The sequence below is a fragment of the Psammomys obesus genome, unplaced genomic scaffold (genome assembly GCF_907164565.1).
Source record: "Psammomys obesus unplaced genomic scaffold, mPsaObe1.curated_primary_1811, whole genome shotgun sequence".
Taxonomy (NCBI): Eukaryota; Metazoa; Chordata; class Mammalia; order Rodentia; family Muridae; genus Psammomys; species Psammomys obesus.
The window spans coordinates 4639609-4660338 of NW_026596039.1; the positions used below are offsets into that span (position 1 = coordinate 4639609).

At 47.0% G+C, this 20730-nt stretch overlaps 1 protein-coding gene across 1 annotated transcript in view; it reads right to left on the reverse strand.

Annotated features, from left to right (window-relative positions):
* Grik4 (glutamate ionotropic receptor kainate type subunit 4) overlaps positions 1–20730 on the reverse strand; it is a 284790-nt gene that overhangs the window by 75251 nt on the left and 188809 nt on the right. Inside the window, exons 8-10 of the mRNA XM_055622027.1 lie at positions 14204–14365; positions 6500–6652; positions 5639–5743 (exon numbers count right to left, since the gene is read on the reverse strand). Coding sequence (XP_055478002.1) covers positions 5639–5743; positions 6500–6652; positions 14204–14365 — 420 coding nt within the window. The remainder of the gene's footprint in view (positions 1–5638; positions 5744–6499; positions 6653–14203; positions 14366–20730) is intronic.

Genomic DNA, 20730 nt, shown 5'->3' on the forward strand with positions numbered 1-20730 from the left:
CCACACACACACACAGCCAGCCCGCCTTTGGGAGGCGGTGAGAACCAACACCGCTGTTTGAGACACGGAGGGATGGGCAGTACCATTGACTTCTATGCCTATACATAATAAGAGAGATGGTTCAGAATGTCTCCTGCATTCTTCCAAATGGGCTGTAGTGGAAGCTCCCAAGATGGCAAACACTGTTCGTGCAGAATCAAAATAGTAATTTTTTAAAATGGTAAAAAACTAACTCTGAATTGTGAAAGACTATTTTTAAAAATGGTAAAAATCCTTTAATCAGCCACCAGCAGGGAATATGGTATTTGGTTCAGACATTTTACCAATTATAGACCACTGGGTTCCCTGCGTGGTGCTTTCTAAATAATCAAAACCAGCTCTTAATAGTAGTTCTCCCAGACAGGAGAGAAAGAACAGAACCAAGTCCGAATGAGAAGATGTCATTACTAAAGAAAGCCCTTCCCAGCAGGGTGTTAGAATCAGTGGTGGCAGATGGCAGCAGAGCAACAGACCAGACATGTAGGGGTTTGAGTGGGGAACTTCAGGTACCCAAGGACAGGAAGGAAAAGTGGAAATAGAAGAGCCAAGAACATGGGTTTTGGAGATAGATAGTTCTCGGAGACAGTGCGATTTGGTGTGTGTGTGTGTGTATATATGTTTGTGTGTGTGTGCGTTTGTGTGTGTGTTTGTGTATATGTGTGTGTTTGTGCTTGTGTGTGTTTTGCATGCATGTGAGTATACCATGGTGTATACCCCTATTCACACATTTGAATATCAGAGCAAGACACCAGTGTCTTCCTCTGTAGATTTCTGCTTTACTGACTTGAGATGGGGTCTCTCGCAGATCCTGAAGTCGCTTTCACATTACCGCAAGGCTGACCAGCCAGGAAGCTCTGCTGATTTACCTGTGGCTGTCCTGAAGTGCTGGGGTTACGAGTTTGCATAGACACACCCAGCTTTTTATGTGGGTACTATAGAAGTGAATTCAGGTCCTTAGATCCTCATGCTCACAGAGTAAGCTCCCTTTGCCACTGAGCTTGAAGTTTCTTATTGGTGAGCTTGTTTACCTTACAAGACTATCTTCAAGACAGAGAGTTATCTGCCCAAAGCACCATGTGAAGTCTGGCTACACAGACAACTCCCATGATCCTCCAGCTCCTTGTCACTTCCCTTCCCACACCAACATCACCTTGGATAAAACTGGGAGAATATCAGAGCAGAGGTACTGACATTCCTCCCACCCTGGGAGAGAAGCCTAATTAGTTATCCCCTTTCAAACCATTTCTTCAGCCTGTAATAAGCAGGAAAGGACGCCCGTCAAGAGGCAAAGATTGGGTGGTGATTGGGATGGGACCTGGGGACTGGTGCTAGGAAGCTGCATCTGTGCACGAGACACATCACACACGGCCTTCCAGTTGGTACTCACAGCACCTGAACCAGACAGCAAAGTAGCAGGACAGTCTCCAGACTTGCTGAAAAGCCAAGGTCATAAGGAAGATTCTCACCATCCACTTTCTAAGTCCAGTCAGGACTGAGTGTCTCTTAGGGTAAAAGGTCAAAACAATAGCCCCCTTAATGTGTGGCAGGTTCCGTTCAACAAAAACTCAAAATAATGGGGTAGGGCACAGAGAGGGCAAACCAACCAAACAAACCTCCTATTAGCACAGTGTTTGCCAAAGGACAGCCTGCAGTCAGCTCACCATGTATGGTGAGGGCATCTGTAAAGCTAACAGATTCCTAGAACACATTGCTTTACTAAAGGAAAAATGCATAGCTCTGGAGCCTGGGGACACACCTTTTAAAGCAAGCTCTGTGGGTCACCCTTGAGCAGACCTCAATTCCAGAAGCCTGTTGTTTACCACCAGTGGGTGCTGTGAAGAAAGCCCCAGGGCAGACTCCTGGGTCCTGGCCAGGCTGGGCTGAAAATGGTACTTTAAGGGCGGGCTGATGATGCTGACTCCTTTCCATGTTCATTATAAAACGTGTATTTTAAAAAATCCATTACTGAAAAACATTTTAACAAAAGGCATTCCTTCATAGGTTGGGGGAATAGCTTAATGATAGATTGCTTGCCTAGTCTAGTATCTTTGAGTCTCTGAGTTTGATCTCCAGTACCACAAACAGATAAGCAACAACAACAAAAAAATCTTTATTAAAATAGTTTTCTGTATGCTGGAGAGATGCCTCAGTGGCTCAGAGCACTGGTTGCTCTTCTAGAGGAGCCAGGTTCAATTCCCAGAGCCCACCCACACAGAGCTCATAACTATCTGTAACTCCAGTTCCAGAGGATCCAACAGCCTCACACAGACATACATAAAGGCAAACGAACAACAGAGCCCATGAAATTAAAATAATACTACTAATAATAGAAACCTTCCTTATTTTTTTATTGTATACTGAATGCCACCTCCATCTCTGGGATGTATGTGGACTTTTCTCTAGTCACCATTTTGCCTTTACAATCTGTAACACGATACGATGCTTCAAGTTCATTTACCTTTTCGATGCATTTCTGAAAGTTATCTTGAAGGAGTTCTCACCAATAAAGTTAATAAGTATGTGCTGATTTTATCTGCGTATAATGGCTGTTTGATCAGATGCTTGTTTGTTGTATTGGTCTGGTGGTACTGGGAATCAAGCCAAAAAAAGATCACTTTCCCACTGACCTCTGCCCCTCTCCCTTCATATAGTTTTAATATTGATTTGTATCAGTTTTTTTTTAAAAAATGATTTACTTATTTATGTACTTTATGTATATGAACGCTCTGTCTGCATGCATACCTGCATGCCAGAAGAGGGCATCAGCTCCCATTAAAGATAGTTATGAGCCACTGTGTGGGTGTGGGGTATCAAACCTGGGTTCTCTTGAAGAACATCCCGTACCCTTAATTGCTGAGCCATCTCTCCAGCCCTGATCTCTATCAGTTTTAAAAACTATTTTTGTTAGTTCTTTGAGAAATCCATTCAGTGTTGTTTAATTGTATTCAACCTCCTTCCCCAAAAGCTAGTGTGGAGTTGCAGCTAAGCTAGAAGCAGAATGAAGGAAGAGAGAGGCATTGAACCCCATCAGCTATCTGCCAACTGGAGAGTGGACCAAGAGATGGGAAGTGCTCTCTATGAAGGAGGCACAGGAAATGGGCTCTTCCTCAGATCGTAACAGGGAAGAACTGAGGTCCAAGGTGAGGCTGGCAAAGGCTGAGCTGGGACTCTCTAGAGCGGGTCTGGGGTTGCCTGAGCAGTATGTTCTAACCACTCCTCCAACGCTCTGCTCTTCACCCGGGTATTCCTTAGCCAGTTGTATTTTTCCTCAGAGAGCTTAGCAGGCTGGCATAGTGCTACATATGTATTTTTTGCCTGTCATCTGTCCCCTGCTGGAGCATATGCTGCACAAAAGCAGATCTTTCTCATCTGAAACCTGCACCTAGAAGAGAGACGGCAATAGGAGACACTCAACAGGTATTAACTTGAAAGAGTGAATGAACGCTCTTTACTTCAGATCCCCCAAGAAGATTGGAGCTCAGGGAAGTATCCCTGACAATTTTCCTAGAGGCTGGCAGCCTACTCATTCAGGGATGATGAGCCACGGGGCATGATTTGAGTTGAGAGTCCCAAAGTGCAGCTTCCGTTCTCTTTCTGTTTTGTTTTTGTTTTTTCCTACATAGCTTACTCTCACCAGAATGTGAGCTCTCTTGGTGTAAGGAAGGGCTATGCCTGCTCTCCCCAGGCCCAACATGATGTCTGACACACAGCAGATGCTCCCTAAAAGACCTGTTGGGTAAATGAAGGAACCAGCCATGATTTTAGCTACCCACCTCGCCCCTCTCTGAGCAGATGTGGGAAGTGCCCTGATCCCATGTAGTTGTCATCCACAGCTGTTCAGTATTCTGCACCTTGTCCTGGGGGGGGGGGCAATCTACCTTTTCCTGGGACTCCTTTCCCTCTGTTCTCTTCAAAAAGTGACTCTCCAAAAATGTAACTGATCACCTAGAAAGACCTCTGCGGAGCCTATGCAAAGGTCAAGGGTCCCCTCTCGGAGGCAGGGACAGTGTGGCAAGAGGCAGGTATGAGAGGCTTCTATGCTGTAAAGTTCCATGAGGGTCACCTTGGATACATGTTGGCCACATCCATTCCTGGGTCCTGTCCTGGGCCTCCCTTCCCAGACTCCCATGCAGCAGAATCTAACAATTGTTTAACAATTACCAAAGTGAGTTTTATACATAATTTACCACAACAGTTAAGGACTTGGGCTTTAGACGGGACATATATGGATCCTAAACCAGTTCTGCCATGGCCTAGTTGTCCAGGGACAAATCAATCATAAACCTCACAGGTGATGGCATTAATAAAAAGTACCCATTTGGGGGCTAGAGAAGAGGGACAAATCAGAAAAATGTTTCCCCTACAGACACGAGAACCTGAGTTCGGATGCCCAGTACCATAAAGAGCTGGGCACAGTGGTGTGTGGCTGTAATCCCAGCACAGGACAGGTGGGAAAGAGAGGGTCCCTAGGTCTTGCTGGCCAACCAGTCTAGCTGAATTCGTGAGCTCTGGTTCAAAAAGAGTCCATACTCCACACCAACTTGTGGCTTCCGCATACGTCCACACACATGTGTATAAATGTCAGCACACATATGCACATATTCGTGATCACATACACCTCACACAAAGTACCTATTATTTTTTTTAGGACAGAAGGTAAATGAAAGTATCTACTTTGTAAGCTTACGCAAGCAAACACATGCTAAACTTACCGTGACATCAGGCTTGTGGTAAGAGTTCAATCTATAAGAGTAGCCACCTTGATGGTGGTGATGGTGAAGATAATTGGTTCTTCCTAATTTGCTGGAAGAGTGGCTATTCAAGCTCTACAGTGGGATGTTCCCTCATTCAACTACTGTGCCAGTCAGGAGATCTTTAATATGCCTGCTTCTTACTGTAATTGGTGTCTGGCTAGCTCTTTCCGGCCCTTCCTGCATTAGAGAGGCCTTTAAATAAAGGAAGTTTATTATTCGGGCATAGCAAGGATAAAGACTTCTAGAGAGACACTTAGAGTGCTTGTCAGAGTCTGTTTCCTCTGATAGAGGATCAGAGAAAAGGAAGCAAGAGGGTTTAATGGAGAAGGAAGAACCATACAGAGAACCAACATGCTCTGAAGGGCGTAGCATCCCTATGGTGGGTGATGGAAACAGCAGCAGCAGACAGGAGAGCATGGGGGGGATGGGCTGGAGAAGAGCAGGAGAAGGGGTAGTGTAGTGTAACAGGAAGAGGAGCTAGCCTAGCCCACATGGGATCCACCCTTTGCCTTAGCAATGGTGCTCCTAGAGTCTAGCAGGGCTTCCAGGGTTGGGGAAAATGCCCTAACCCTTCCCAAATCATTCCCAGAAAAAAGAACACTCTGATAATGGAGAGGCCTTGCTTTTTAAATGACACTGCCTTGTCTCCTCTCTCTATAAGGCTTGCCTCCTTTCTGACATATTGCTGGCAGAGCCCACATGGGCTGTTCTGGGACCAAAAAGGACAAGGCAGCTTAAATCCAGGAACCTAGGTCAGACTGGATGCAGCCTGCTATTTGGCGGGACACTTGACAGCTGGAGGCCATCGGAACTAGGGACAAGAGACAAGCCATAGGGAGGCTTACCTGCCGAAAACCATTCCTGGTGAACTGTAAAATTTTCAAGGCATAGTTGGACCTCTGGCCTTTGCTGTTGAATTCAATGTGGCCGGTAAGACCTTCCAATTCTACCTGTCCAAGAGAGAGTGAGTTACAGCACCAAATAGGCCCCACCCAATCTGGTTTCAAGCAAGGATCCTCTTACATGCTACTTCACAGTGTTCGGAAACCCCTCTTCTGTCCACTCTAAAGCCACAGAATCTGAGTGAAGGAAGAGGGGGCCCACACCCGGTAACCCCAAAGCAACTGTGTAAGGCGACAGGAGCCACCCCTCAGATTCAGCTCTCCTTGTTCCATAGGCACGTGGGGACAGTTAGCAGCTTTTTTTCCCTTTTGAGAATCTGCTGACCCTGGGCCTGCAGGAAGTCTGGAAACTCCCGACTCATTGCAAAAATCTAAGACCCTCCACATCTTCCCTCTCTAATGAGAGATGTCTTCCTTGTAGGAGAAAGACACATCTGGAGAGAGAACTCAGGGAAAGCCAAGGATCAAGCCAAAAGTCTGCAGGCTGAGTCTCCTGAGGGATCAGGTTCCAGTGTCATGGTCCTCTGCTAGCTGTGCTGAGTTGTGCAGGGGATACCACTAGACAGGAGACAAGATGCAAGCCTAGAATTCAGGACTCCTAGCTTAAGATCCAAGAATTATTGTCTTGGGAATAAGCTGGCCATGGAGATTTGCCAAGAGCTTTAAGAATTAGAAACAAATGGAGCTCATGGCCCACCCATCTCAGGTGATGTTTAAGCCAGGGCTGTAAACCACCAGGAAAACCCTGTATCACCCATCCCACCCCTGAAGCTGGGTCTGACCAAGCCTTCAGTTGCTCCTCACCATGCGCAGGTAGTTCATAAGGCTGGTGCCATGCTGCCAGATCTGGGCTGAGCCACAGGACAGGGGCTTCACACCAATTTCCTGGCTCCGGTTCAGTTCCTGCACTGCTGTTACCACAGCATAGACTGCATCAAACAACAGGGCTGAGGACAGCTGGGAGAAGCAGGAAAAGCGAGTGGTAGCGGGGAGAGAAAGGAAGAGGAAGAGGGGAGAAAAGAGGACAAAGAGGGGAAAGAGAAAAAGTTCTCAAATAAGGGGACACATTCACTGTCCTCTACCCACCCCTTCCTCTGGGTTCACCCACTTCTGGCCTGGTCCAAGTCTGCATTCAAAAGCTCTGCAACCTTCATGCACTGACAAAGGCTGCTGTGGCTTGAAGCATCAAAATATACCTTTGGACTCCAAATTCTCATTCTCTCTCTCAGCAACATCCACTGCTGCCAGGAATAAATCCACAGAATGGTAGGTAAGATTGCTAAACTCAGGGGGAGGGAAGGAACTTGGCCACTCTTCTCAAACGTGCCACCTCTACCATGCTCAGGCATAGGTCACTTGCTCCCAGAAGTTACCCATGAAACTATTCCTTCCTACATATCCCTAGGACTGCAATGTGGCTGTACTGTTCCATGTGTGGTACATGTATGAAATGCACAGTAAGTTGAAAGTCTACAGTTTAGTAGAATTCCATTCCTATGACAGATGACAGCTGGGTACAAAGGACATTAATCAGGGTAACAGGATGTGAGATGATCTGAAGCTGCAAAGGTCTGTGTGGGTCTAAATAGAGAGCAACAAAGAAAGTGTCCCATGGAGGAAGACACATTGGAACTGACAGCAGAAGGATCTGAGTATCATGGTAGTGGACGCAGGATGGGGAGAAGACAGGCAGTTCAGAGGATGAGTCCACAGGAGCAAAGGCGAGGAGGTGGAAATGAGAGGCACACATGGAAGGTGGAGGGCAGGATGACTCAGCGTATAGGCATGGACCATGCCCTGGTGCTCTTCAAGTATGTAGGAGGAGGAGGAAGAGGAGGAGGAGGAGGAGGAGGGGGAGGAGGAGGAGGAGGAGGAGAGGAAGAAGGTGGTCCTAGGAAGAGATTTTGCAGTTTGACAACCTGTCAGATCATCTTGAAGGAGAGGCTGGAGCCTGGACAATAAAGATGGGTGAAACCACACCCTGACCAGGTCTGCATAGTTACGCAGACCTTTGGTTACATAAACCTAAACCTCATGTCAGGACCCCTGGGTGGACTTGCAGGCAGGTTACTGGCCTTCTGTGTTCCTCTTCCCAGTGTGGTCACATCAAGAACATCTTCCTCTTCTTTTTCACTTTGATTTGTCTGCTTAACTGGTCTGTTGAGAATAGGTGGTAGGACCTAGCCCATTAGAGCTGCCAGGGCCAAGGCTCTGACCCTCACAACTCTAGAAACAAAGAACGGAGGTCACCGTAGCCGTGCCTATGTTTTTATCTTTCCTATTAAGCAGCTTCCTAAAGGCAAGAGACATGCAGGGCCGTCAAGCCCATGTGTCACTGGTCCCTGGCATGAGGCCTGGCACGTGGCTAGCTCCAAGGACCATCTCTTTTTAATTTTAAAAAAATGTAATTTTGTGGATGGGTGTGGAGAGCGCATATGTGTCTGTGTGCCCTGTGTGTGCAGTCTCCAAGGAGGCCAGAAGAGGTTTTCAGATCCCCTGGAACTGGAATTACAGATAGTTGTGAGCCACCGTGTGGGTATTGGGAATCAAATTTTAGTCCTCTCAAAGAGCAACCAGTGCTTTTAACCTCTAGGCCAACTCTCCAGCCCCCAAGAGACAGCTTGATTTGAATTAAGTCTTGGCAGACATCTGCCTGGTGAGTAAAGTCAATGATTGCAGCCTTTGTGGTGGGGAAGGCCAGGGGACAGGGTGGATGGAGGGTATAAAAACACAGCTGACTTGTCCCTGGGGAATGTACCATCCAGGAGGAGCTGTAACTGTATAGAACATGTACAAGGAAAAAAAATGTACTGTTCACTACCGTGTCTATGTGCTCAGCACTGTCCACAGGGCTGGGAGAGGCCCAGAAAGGCAGGGAAAATTCCGTGGAGGAACGATACTGAGGTTCCAAGGGGCCAGTTTCTCCATGGTAGCATGTTGTCCAGCCCCAACAATCAGTTCTTTCTCTGCCCAACCCCCTTGCTCATCAGAAGAAACCTTTGAGAGGAACTGGAAGGCAATCCTTGTATTATAGAGTTCTTATCCATCACTTCTGTCTAGCCAGGCTCCAGGACACTGGCCCCTCTAAGGTCAGAGGGAGGGAGGCCACAGCCCTCCAGTCAGAGGTCACACAGCATGGGATAGCAAGGAGTAGAGAGAAAAACTTGGGAGCATAGCTCCACTCCAGCCCCTCCTTTGGATGCTGAGTGACCTAGGACACCTTGCTGAACCTCAGGCAGAGAAAGTTTTCATTCATAAAAGAGGCAGCATCTAGCATCATGAGTCTGTAAAGGTCATCAACTATAGGAGTGAGCATTCCTCCAGGTGGGGTTATACAAACTCTCATCCAAGGAGTTGGAAGTGTTCAGGGGGCAGGTGTAGGGGAGCAGGAGGAAGAGGATGCTACGAGGCCAGAAAGCATACTGGACAGGTGCTCACATTTCCTATATGGTTACATGAGGGGCTGTTGCCCCCTAATGGGTACTGACTGTGCTGACTTTGGAGAGTTTTTCCAAATACCATCAGCAGCTCACAATCAAAGTTCGCCTGTATTGCCACTTAGCCACTGTATCCCCTCCTTCTTCCCCTCACTCTCTCCCTCCTGTTCTCTCTCCTTCTCTCCCCCCTCTCCCTTCCTTTCATGGCTGCTTCTTTCTACTTTTATCCAGGCCCTGTCACTTATCAGGCTCTATATATGCTAGCATATCCCTAGTCTATGTAGATGCACTCAGAAAAGCCCTGCTGCCTCCTCCATCAAGTTTCCAGTCTTCTCAAATCCATCTGACTTCGGCGTGCCTTGGCCTTGGATCCAACTATGACCTGAAGTCTAAGCAGATAAGGGAATCCAAATCCCAATGCCCAGTTCCAATAAACAAACAAGTGGAAAGTGTGCAGCCCTGCTGAACTGGCTGAGCAACCTCACTGTTCTAAGTCCCCTCCACCCCAACCACTGCTTCTTTCTCTCTGCCTACCTTCCTTGTCCTTGTCACCTGGCTCCTTCTTCAAGGGAATCCAGGCTCATCTGCATAGCTCCTGCTGCTCCCCCACAAGCCTACAGCTGTCCTTTTCCTCATACCTCACCTTCCCCTAGCACCTGTGGCTCCCTTACTAATGGCTGCTCATGTTTCCTTGCTGAAAGAATGTATGAAAACGATGCTGTAGATGCCCTGTTGCGCTCAGAACAGCATCTTCCTGAGAGCAGACCTTTGCTAGGAAGTTATCGTTCTCTGCTTCTAGATTTTTCAGTTTGGCTATTTGTGTGGCCCACCTTCTCCCTTGCTTTATAGCTCATCTCCCTATTATGGAGTCCTCTAAATCACAGGGCTTCAGCCCCACGGGGCCCTATCAGTTAGCATTAGTCTAACGCTTGTGTCCGGTGAAGAAATGAGACTCATGGAGTTCTTCCCCATGGACACACAACAGGGAAATGCAGGATCAGGGCTAGTCTCTGTTTCCCTTTGTCTCATTGTGTTTGTCCTTCAGGATTTACTATTTCTTTTAAAGATTTGTTTTATTTTTAATTACGTGTGTTTGGAGGGAAGCATATGTGTTTGTGAGTGCAAGCATTCACAGAGACCCTAAAAAAACAAAACATGGGTCCCCTTAGAGCTCGAGTTACAGGTGGTTGTGAGCCTCCATATGGGTGCTAGAAACTGAACTCATGTCATCTGCAAGAGCATCAAGGACCCTTAACTGCTAAGACTTCTCCCCGGTCTCTCCAGGTTTACTGTTGTGTCTAACCTTTCTAAATAACCTGGGACAACATTTTAGGACACAGGCACTTTCTCAATAACAGACGGGAAGGCAGAGCATTCAGGTCAGGTCTGAAGTCAGGGAAACTGAAGACTAGAGGAAGGGAGGACTAGGGTCAACTCCCTCTGATGCTTGGGGTCTGGAGCGCCACCCAGTTCACATTCTGGCTTCATTGGTTGGCTATCCTGTGCAGTGAAGATGGGAACCATTAGCCAGTGTTGCTTGCTTAGACCCCATTTTCCTGCACCCTCTATTTTGTTTAGGTGTTCTCCCTCCTCTCATATGGTCATCAACTTCTGGCCCAGCTATGTCTGGGTCAAGTGAGTCACCCATCTTCTACCAATATGTAACACAAAGTTTACCAGATCATGAGCCTGCGTGGAGGGCTGGAGTTGGGGGTGTGCTTCTCAGGGCATGTCTGTCACCTAGAAGATACAGCCTTCTTCTCTCTCTAAATAGTACTGTTTCTGGATGGAATGCCTGGACCCACTGCGGTCAGTTGGCTCTAGGCTGAGCATGGCCTTGACACTAAAGGTGACTGAATAGAGAGTGAAAGACTCTGGGGCCCTCAATTACCTTTCTCTCAAGTCTTGCTCTTGCTCTGTGACACCACATTGCACTTTCACTGGGTTCCTGCACCATGATTAGCATAGAGAACCCAGGCATCTCCCGCCTCTCAAAGTGGTTTTGATCAAGATTCCAAGAGAGGCCTGTAACCCATCCCCTCTTGAGGTCCCTTCCTCATCTGGAGGCTGTGAATCAGTTCTTGAGGGACAATGCATGATTTCAGAGGAAACTGGTCACACCATCAGCTCCTTTGATGCTGCTAGTCCCACTCCAGCTGGGATAAGTTTTTCTTGGGTGATGCTCTCTCTCTCTCTCTCTCTCTCTCTCTCTCTCTCTCTCCTTTCTCCTCTCTCTCTCTCCCTCTCTCCCTGCCTCCCTCTCTACCCTACTCCCTTTCCTCTCTCTCTGTTTTATACATGAGTATATCTTCTCTTTGTGTATTACACAAGTGTATGTTTTCACACGTATGTGTACACGCGAATATACACACATGTGTGAGTGCACGTGAACCTGTGTTCACAAGTGTGCCCCACCCTTCCTTATTTTTTTGAGAAAGGGGCCTCACCAATTGGCTAGACTAGCTAGCTATCTAGCAAGCTCTAGGACTCCTCTTGCCTCTACTCCCCAGTACGGGGGTCACTGGCAGCCAGTGCCAGCCTAGCTTTTACTTGGGTGCTGAGGATTGAAACTCAGGCCTTTTTGCTTGCATGACGAACACTCTGCTCACACACCCACCCCCCTAGCCCCAGCTGGTGTTCTTATTAGTATGTTATCTAAATGCTGGAAGGTCAGCGTGTACCTGTTCCCAACATCCTTTGTCATCTCCAGCTCCAGGGACTTCCATGATCCCTCAGATATTTCTCAGATAAAATTCAAGCTGGGGACACTCAGGCAGGGACAAAGTGGGTGGAATTTTATCAAGGTTCCCATCTCCTCTCTACCTACTTACAGCTGTCAGAGAGTGACATGGGTCAAGTGTCCCCAAGGGCACTGCACTTCCTGGGTCTTCTCTGAAGCTGAGCCTGGAATAATTCATGTTAACTCCCTGTATACTGGAGCGCATTCTTCCCACAAGTCAGTCTCCTTTATCCATTACCAGATGCTCCTCTCCTATAGGCTTCTGGTCATCTACTTAGGACACTCATCTCACCTTCCTCCCTCCTGACAACTTACTTCCTGCCCCTCACTCCTCCAACTAGCCTGTCCCAGTTGCTAACCTCTTTTCTTATCTTTATAAAAGTTCTCTTTTCCAGACCATCATCTCTGCCTGCCCATCAGTGCCCTTGTGGTTCAGCTCTCTATTCCATCTCTTCATTCTCCTAGTTGCCTTCTCCCTCTGCTACTACTGCTGTTCTGGAAAGTATTTGTGCCACAATCAGTGAAAAGTAGTGTGCATCACAAAAAAGGGTTGTCCCTGTCTCTACTTTTGGGTCCACTCAGGAAGGGAAAGAAGACATTTCTGCTATTCCTTCTCCTTCCTTTCCATTTCTTTTTCCTCCTATGATTGATCCCGCCATCTTTCTGATGCATAGCTGTATGGGCACATACATGCCTCTTGATTTTGTCTCTTCTTATACTGTCCCTGTCTCTTCTAAATATTAAATCCCCCAAATGGCTCAACCCTCATTTAAAGTCCTCTCTTTTTCTTGGCACCAATGAGCTGTTTGGCAAGGAACCCTCTATTCTCTTGTTTTTACATTTTCATTTGGTTCTTCATTGTTATTTTCTTTTGATCTGTTTTGCAAATTGTTTCAGGGAATGAAAGACTCTGTATAAATTAAGATGAATCAATTCTGACTCAGGGAGTTGTGGCTGGACTCCTTCCCTCCCTGAAATAAAAATAAGAATATCTTCTAGACACACACCTGTAACTCCCAAAGCAGTACAGACTGGATTCCCAGCATCCTAGATGCCCATTTGTTGATGAACCTCTGTAAGTTTAAACTCTGCCACCACCAAAATAATACAGGGCAGGGACCATTAAGGTCTCATGGACTGGTTCTTACAATCTGGATTTTATTCAATGGAATAAACACTTAATTACAAACATCTGTTTTAGCCTAAATTCTAATTACTTAATCTAGCCATCTGTAATTTTAATGATTTCCCACGATTTTTGTTCCTTGCAGCATGATTAATGGGAATGGCATATGAAACTAGTGGGTGTGTGTGTCCCTTCCCAGCACTCCCTCTGTGATGGCTTTGTCTCAGGCAGGAAGCACATCTGTACATACCGCTGGCAACCTGAAAGCTTTCCGGCCAGGGTAGCATACTGAGCATTCTCCTGGATATCTTTAGCCTAGTCCCTCCTTTGCAACCCTACAAACGACATTCCATACTTGAGGAGCCCCACCTAGGATTGTAGGAAGGTGGGGGAAGCAGGCAGCCACTCATACAAGCTTAAAGAAGAAGAAAGGAGGAGTCAAGATTACCAGTGCTGTATAGGAAAGAGAAAGACAGAAAAGGAGCTAAATGGGAGACTAGAAAGAGAATGGAAGAGAAGACAAAGAAAGAGTGGTCTGAGAAGAGGAAGGGATGAGACATCCTGTGGAGGCAGGAGCCTGTGCAGCTGCACAGGCTACCCAGATCCCTTCCAACATTCCTGGGGTGCATAAGACCCTGAAACTGGCTAGGAAGGTGACACATGGGAATACTTGCTGTAGTGGCTTTCATGTGTCAGGAGGGCCTCTTTATGTCTTACGAGTGAGACAGAACATGCTCCTACTCTACCCAGGGGAACTAGACCCTTCTCCCAATCCAGGTCTTGTACATAATGATGAATGGCAAATCTTTCAACGCTTAATGACAGGGATGCTCTGAGAACTGTGTGCTCCATCTGCTGTATCATTGTGTAAATATCACAAAGTGCACTTACATCAACTAAGATGACCATGCGGTCACCAGGCAAGACATTCAGATGGAATTACTGCTCGCTTTGTTGTCCTTGGTTGACCAAGGACTTGCCTCCCACCTTCAAGAAAGCCTTCTCTGATCTTGGCATCCTCACCCATGCTGTTTTGTCCACATCACTGGACCTCCAAAAGCCATTTTCCCAGATATAGAGTGGCTTACACTCCCCTGCCATGGTGCATCTTAAAGACCAATGACTTTGGACATGCCTCATTGTATGAAGTGTGTGATAGATCACGGAGAGTGTTGGGTCCCAAGGGCACCTAAGAGGACACTTACCGCAGGGCCAGTGAAGGGCACATGGTCACAGTTCTCCTGCCAGGATTGGTTGAGGCTCTGGGAGAACTCTTGGAAGAAAGCATGGGACTGGTTGAAAATGGAAAATCCTAAGATGTTGACTCTATCATCCACAAGGCTGTCCATTCTCTGGAGGGAGAACTCCTGGTAAGATGGGGCAATGAGAAAGAGAGAACACAGTTAGGATGGAGGAAAAGAGGAAAGACCATGATGGCTGTGGGCCACACCAGGACACATGAGGTACTCCACTGGATGCTCAGTATATAGAATTACTGAGAGTGGTTCTTCTAGCATCTACAGTGCTGGGTTCAGGGAGAAAAGAGAATTCAGTAGGTTGATCCCAAAGCAGAATAAATACAAGATGCACTGGGTGAGGAGAGGAACACGGAATATGTGTAGCTGATGGAGGGAAGACCACATCCTCTGCAGGTCATCTCTGGAGCCAAGCTGGAAGGATGTCAGGCATCTTCTGCAGAGGGAATGTGGACAGACAAGGGCTATTCCCTCCAGGAATCATCATGTGATGGGTTTGTGGGGAGAAAGGATGTGGTGCTTCACTGTGCTGCCCACAGCACTCTGAGGAAGGCATAAGCTCTTCCTTGAAGTATGGTTCTACCATCAAAACCACCCCAGAGGTCTTTCTCAAAATAGAACACCACCATGCTACCTGAGTCTGTATGCCTGGAGTTGAGTTGGGGGCAGGGTGGGGGAATCACTAGGCCCCTACATCTCATGAACACCAAAGTTCCAGAAGCAATGAATGAACACACGGCACGTGAAGCCTGGGGAGGTTGGAGGGGTCTGCTGCGGTCAGAGTCCAAGGGCCTGAATGCTAGGGAACATTCCTGACTAGAGAGCTAGAATGTTGTCCTGTAAGGGAGCGGGACTGCTAGAAGAGGAGTGTCAAAGTCAAGTTTGCTTTCTAAAAATGTCAATTCAAAGGTGTGCAGGCAAGGCTGTATCTTCACAATCACAGTTTCATTGATGTCATACATATGCAAGAATTTCTCATGTGCTAGACACTGTTGTAAGCAGAGAGGACATGCATAAGGGATGTCCTTGCTATACATAAGGGCCTTATGGGAGTCGAGGAGACAGACAGCAAGGAGCTCAATGCATTATTATTTCAGACAGCTATGGCTGTGGGAGCAGGGGCTGCTGCAGTCAGAGAACTGGGGCAGCTGAAGCAGTGACATCTAGCAGTTCAAGGGTGTTCATTCAGTCATTCATGCTGTGATGGTTAATGATGGCTGTCAAGTTGACAGAATCTGGAATCACCTACAAAGTAAGTCTCTGGGCACATCTGTAGGGGATTACCTAGATTACATTAGCCTCTGGCTATGCTGGGAAGAACCTTGACTAGGTTAATTGCTGCAGGAAAACACTCACTAAAAGTAGGTGGCTCTGGACTGCATGAAAAGACGAAAGATGGCCGAACACAAGCGCTCATTGCTCTCAGCTTCTTGATATGGATGCAATGTGATGAGCCTCCTTAAGCTCATGCCTCTCTTTACTCACTTTCCAGTGAGTAAAGAGATGAAGGACTGTTACCTTCAACCATGAGCCAAAATGAACTCTCTCTCCTTTGATTTGACTTGGTCTGGTATTTTATCCCAACCATATGTAAGGTAACTAAGACACATTGCCCAATCTTTACTCCGGACTTCCTTTGCCCCCATACAAGCAAACAATGTAGAAGTGTGTAGCTTATTCGGCTCACTGGACCATCCCTGCCAAAGTGCCTTCAGGTACAGGTCAGGCCGTCTTCCCAGACCGGAGCTATGTCTACTGCATGCTCATTCTGAGTGCCTTATACACAGCTCCCTGACCCGCAGGCACACAGTATTTACAGGCACTAGAAATGTAGAAATGACCTATCTATTGGTCACTCAGCATGATGTGACAGATGGAGGCTGCCTTAGGCTTACTTCCTGGCCAGGTAGAAGCACTGTCTTCCTTTAGCTGGCCTCCTTTTCTATGACTTTGCTCTCTTAGCCCCTGGTGCTCCCACTTGTATCTTTCTTTCACCTACAGCCACCACCAGGACCTCAGGTTGTAGGCCTGAGCTCACCTGCCCCAATCCCAGCCTTGTCAGCTTCGGTTTGCACACTGGAGTTACAAAGACTCCTTTGGAGCCACCAACCCTGACAGAGTGGACTTGGATGAGGATGAAGTGTATTTTGGACTCTGCCACTTTTCCATTAGGGGATCCCAGACGTGCCAGAGAATGCATTGATTCATAAGCTGGTATTATGTCCTGTTTCTCTAACAGGACAGCTGCCCAGCCACTGTGGGCTAGCAGCAGGCATGAGAGGGCAGATGGCTAATGAGAAGAAATGTATTTGGCAAGGATGAGGTGACTGAGGCACAGAGCCAGGCTGTTGTTGGGAAACCAAGGGGCTCTGCTGGCAATGGATGATGAAGGCTATGAGTATCCTCCCATGCTGGCTTCTTTATCAGTGTGGGCAGACATACTGCCCTACCTTTGTGCCCACCCACATGTACAGCCAGAGAGATGAAGGTCCTGATATTTTGGATGTCCGTATTCACAATGGTACTGTGGAGTTCAGAGCAGACAACAGCTTCTGGATCGGACCCACCTTCCTCACCATATTGGATGTATGACCTTGGGCAAGGTCTTTAACTTTTCTGGCCTTTACAGCCAGACTTTGTAAAGTAGGAGGATTGCTATTAGAAATCTTCTATGAGAGCATCGCCCACTGAATCAAACAAGCATGGCTCACATGGGCTCAAAGTAATCAGTAAGCACAGGGCCTTTATGGGTCTGCACCAGGTCCTCTGTGTATATGCTACGGTGGTTAGCTTGGTGTTTTTTTGCAGCACTCCTAACAGCAGGAGTGGGTGTATTTCTGACTATTTTGCCTGTTCTTGGGACCCTTTTCCTCCTATTGGGTTGCCATGTCCAGCCTCTATATGAAGTATTTTGTCTTGTCTTATTGTCTTATTGTTTCTTGTTTTGTCCTGTTTGGCTGTCATCTCTTGGAGGCCTACTCTTTTTCTGAAAAGGAAACAGAAGGAGAGTGGATCTGGAGGAGAGAGGAGGTATGAGGGAGAGCTAGGAGAAGTGGAGGGAGGGAGGGACTGTCCTCAGGATGTATTGTATGAACAAAGAATCTATCTCCAATAACAATAAAAAAGAAATCTCCTATATTGTTCTAAGAAATGGTCCAGGTATCAGATTGATGGCCGGTGGGAAAACGGTGCTTGCCCTAAAGCTGAAGAGTTTGATCGCCTGGACCCACATAGTAGTAGAAGAAAACCAGCCTGAGCCAGGATGTTCTCTGAACCTGCTGTAGAAACACTGTGACACACACACGGCATGGCATGGACTCATCCCTCCGCCCCACCCACTCCCATGCCATTAAATCAATACAAAAGAATAAACAAGCCAGGTATAAGGCAAGGCTCAGCAGCAGCATCTGGCAAGTGAGAAGTACTTGGAGGATAAGTTACTGAAATACTCCTGTGAGATCTAAGCAGCATCTGGCCCTCTCCTTCCTTAGTTTCACTTGGAAGCCCGAGGGGTCGGAGAGTTCCTCCTTCGGCATGATCTGGGCAGAGGAAGAATGGTTGAAAGGGTTAAATGCAGACACCCCGAGACAGCCTCCCCAGAAGTGAGCCGGTCTGTCTTCCTGCCTTTCAATTCCTACCTTCTTATCCCCTGACTACATTCTATTTCCTAGTTTCAAAGACCTCTTTAGATAAAACGATTTCAGGGGACTCCTCAGAGATTCGTGCTATTTATGAGGACTCATTGGAGAGCTTGCAGAAGGACAAGAAAGAGGTGGCAGGTCCTTTTACTGCAATTGCCATGGACACTCCAGGATTTTACTGTGCCAGCGTCTAGACTGTTAGGTGTGTGTATGAGTGTGAATGTGTGAGTGTGTGTGTGTGTGTGTGTGTGTGTGTGTGTGTTTGTGCGCATGTGTGTAGGAACTTAAAATCTCCCACTGCTTCCTAAGCAAACTTCCTGAGAGTTTAGCAAACTGGTGACAGCTACCAATTTGCATACAACGAAAACCTTCTAAGACAGTATTTTCCGAAGTCTGTTCCTGCAGACATTAGCTTCCCAGGAGAAGTAGACAGAAATTTCACTAAAACAAGGTTCCATGCTCAGACAATGTAGTAACAGTCACTTTTTCTTTCTGACTCTTTAAGATTCCCAGCACAGCCCCTGCACACTGAAGGCTGAATGAAGTCCTGCAGTGAAGCGGCTGGCTTAATTCTGTTTAATCTCGAATTATTCAAACATATTGACTACAGAATATATATTTCCCCCTTCAAATCTGTGTCTCGAAGTCTCGTTTTGCAGAACACAATTTGGGTACTGCTACCTTAAATGCATTCAGAGAAACATTATAAATCCCAAATCAGGTGGAGGAGATGCCGGGCCAAGACAGATATTCCATGACGTTAACAAAATGCAGGCTTGGAAGGGAGTCTGATTTCTGTTTCCATTTCCAGCCTTTAACTGTGAATGCACACATGGCCATTCAAGTTCCTGTAACATCCCTGTCTCCTCTGCCTTCCACCCAGTCTGACTGAATGGGCACCTTCATAAAATGATAGCTAGGCTAAGGGTGGTCTCTGGGAGGGGATGGGTTTTCATGGGGAATCCAAATAGAACTAGGGTATTTGAATCTCCCAGTAAGGGCAAATGCCAATGGTAAGAACAGATCAGGAAATAGAGGCCAAGATGCCTCCTCATGGGCATCTTGTGATAGCCTTTGCACAGTGTGGATGTGCAAAAGGGATGTATGTCCCCATAGAGTAAAACTAAACAACCCTCACTGTGAACTTCACTCACTGCATCTAGAGGAATGCCTGCTTCCTAGGATCTGATTGGCTAATGTTAGTGGAAGGACCATTTATTGAAAGCATCTCAATACCCCGAGGTCTTCACTGTAGCCATCTCTATCATTAAGCACACCCACGGAAGTTATAAGAATATGAGCACAGGTTGTGCTAACCCCTGACTACACCTCGCTTCTCTCTCTCAGTGTGTGTGTGTGTGTGTGCATGTTTGTGTATGTTATGGTATATGAAATCCAAATTAACTAGAGTTGAAGGTGAGATCAGAGCCATGTGTGAACACAGGGAGTGTTTCAATGGCACGAAAGAATGGTCCAGGGGTGAGGACTATGTGGAATGATCATCATAGGTGGCAGGGCTCAACCGAGCTTCCTATTTCTTTAGAAGATGTGACATTTCCCAGGTCCTGGTTTACACACAGGCATCCATCCATTCATGGACTGACTGCAGGAACCTCCCGGGCCTGTTCATCCACCTAGGACAGGAAGTAAGGGCAGGCTGTGAGTAGGCCACTGAGTTGGGGACAGGGTCAAGGGAAGGGAAGATGTTTAAGGGAGAAGAGAGGATCTGGGGAACAGAGGTTACCACTGCTCTCTCTTCCTCCTCTTCTTCCTCCTTCTGCAAAAAGCCATTCTAGGCTATTTTTTAAGTGAGAAAAATTTACTAGCCACATGTCTCCATTCAGGGTACAGATATCAAGAAACACATTTGGGGTGCTGCGGGTTTGGGACAGAGTGTGGAAAAACAATCTGTGCTTGTGAGCAGCCTCTGTATAGGGTAAGGGGGAGGGGAAGGTGTCCTCTTGGAGGCCCTTGTGCCCATGCTAATCAGTCAACCCATGGACAGGCCAAGTTTTGTCAAATGCAGCTGCAAGTGTAAGCTCTTAAAAATTCATTCTGCCTGCGACTGACGTCAAAGAGAAAAGCAAGAAACCAAGTCAAGACCATCTCCTAGCCCAAGCAACCCGTCTCCTTCACATTCCTAGGCCATATATGCATCCTAGTCTCTGGTACCCAAGTCAGGCACTGAAGATGTAGCCTCAGTTTCCTCCTTTCGAGACTGTGTCCAGCTCATTGCTGATTCTTTCAAGTCTGTCTCCCAAATCTCTCTGGAATGCATCCCTATCTTTCCAACCCTACTAGCAAAGACCCTCATCATCTCCCCTTTGTGAGGGCAGCATATTGAACACAGATCATGCAGCTGATGTCGGGACACAAGGCCACTATATTATACAACTCCATTTTTTTTTCCCCTGAAGACAGCGTAAATAGGGCCTGCTGTCCTTTTGCAATGTGACAATCTCATTGGGAAACAAAAACATATGTTAGAAACAACAGACAGGTTTGGAGTTTAATGTTCATTTGCTCAGATCCTAGCCAGCTGGTCCGTGGTAGGCCTCTGAGGCATCAATTTCTTTACCTATAATGGTCAGAAACAGCATCCACCTTGTAGGAATGTGCCCAACACATAGGAAACCCCAGACACGTGAGTTCCCTGGTCTCCGTGCTATGGCTTTTTAACAAAGAGGACCCGAGCAGCCGCCTTCTTCCCTTTTCCTGGCTACTGTGAGCTGCATCTGGGCTCTGCCCAAATTGAAATATCTGGCCTTCAGGCTTCTCTACACCCACTTCTCGTCCACATCCCTCTGCAGGAAGCTATTCTTAGCTCCTTGACAA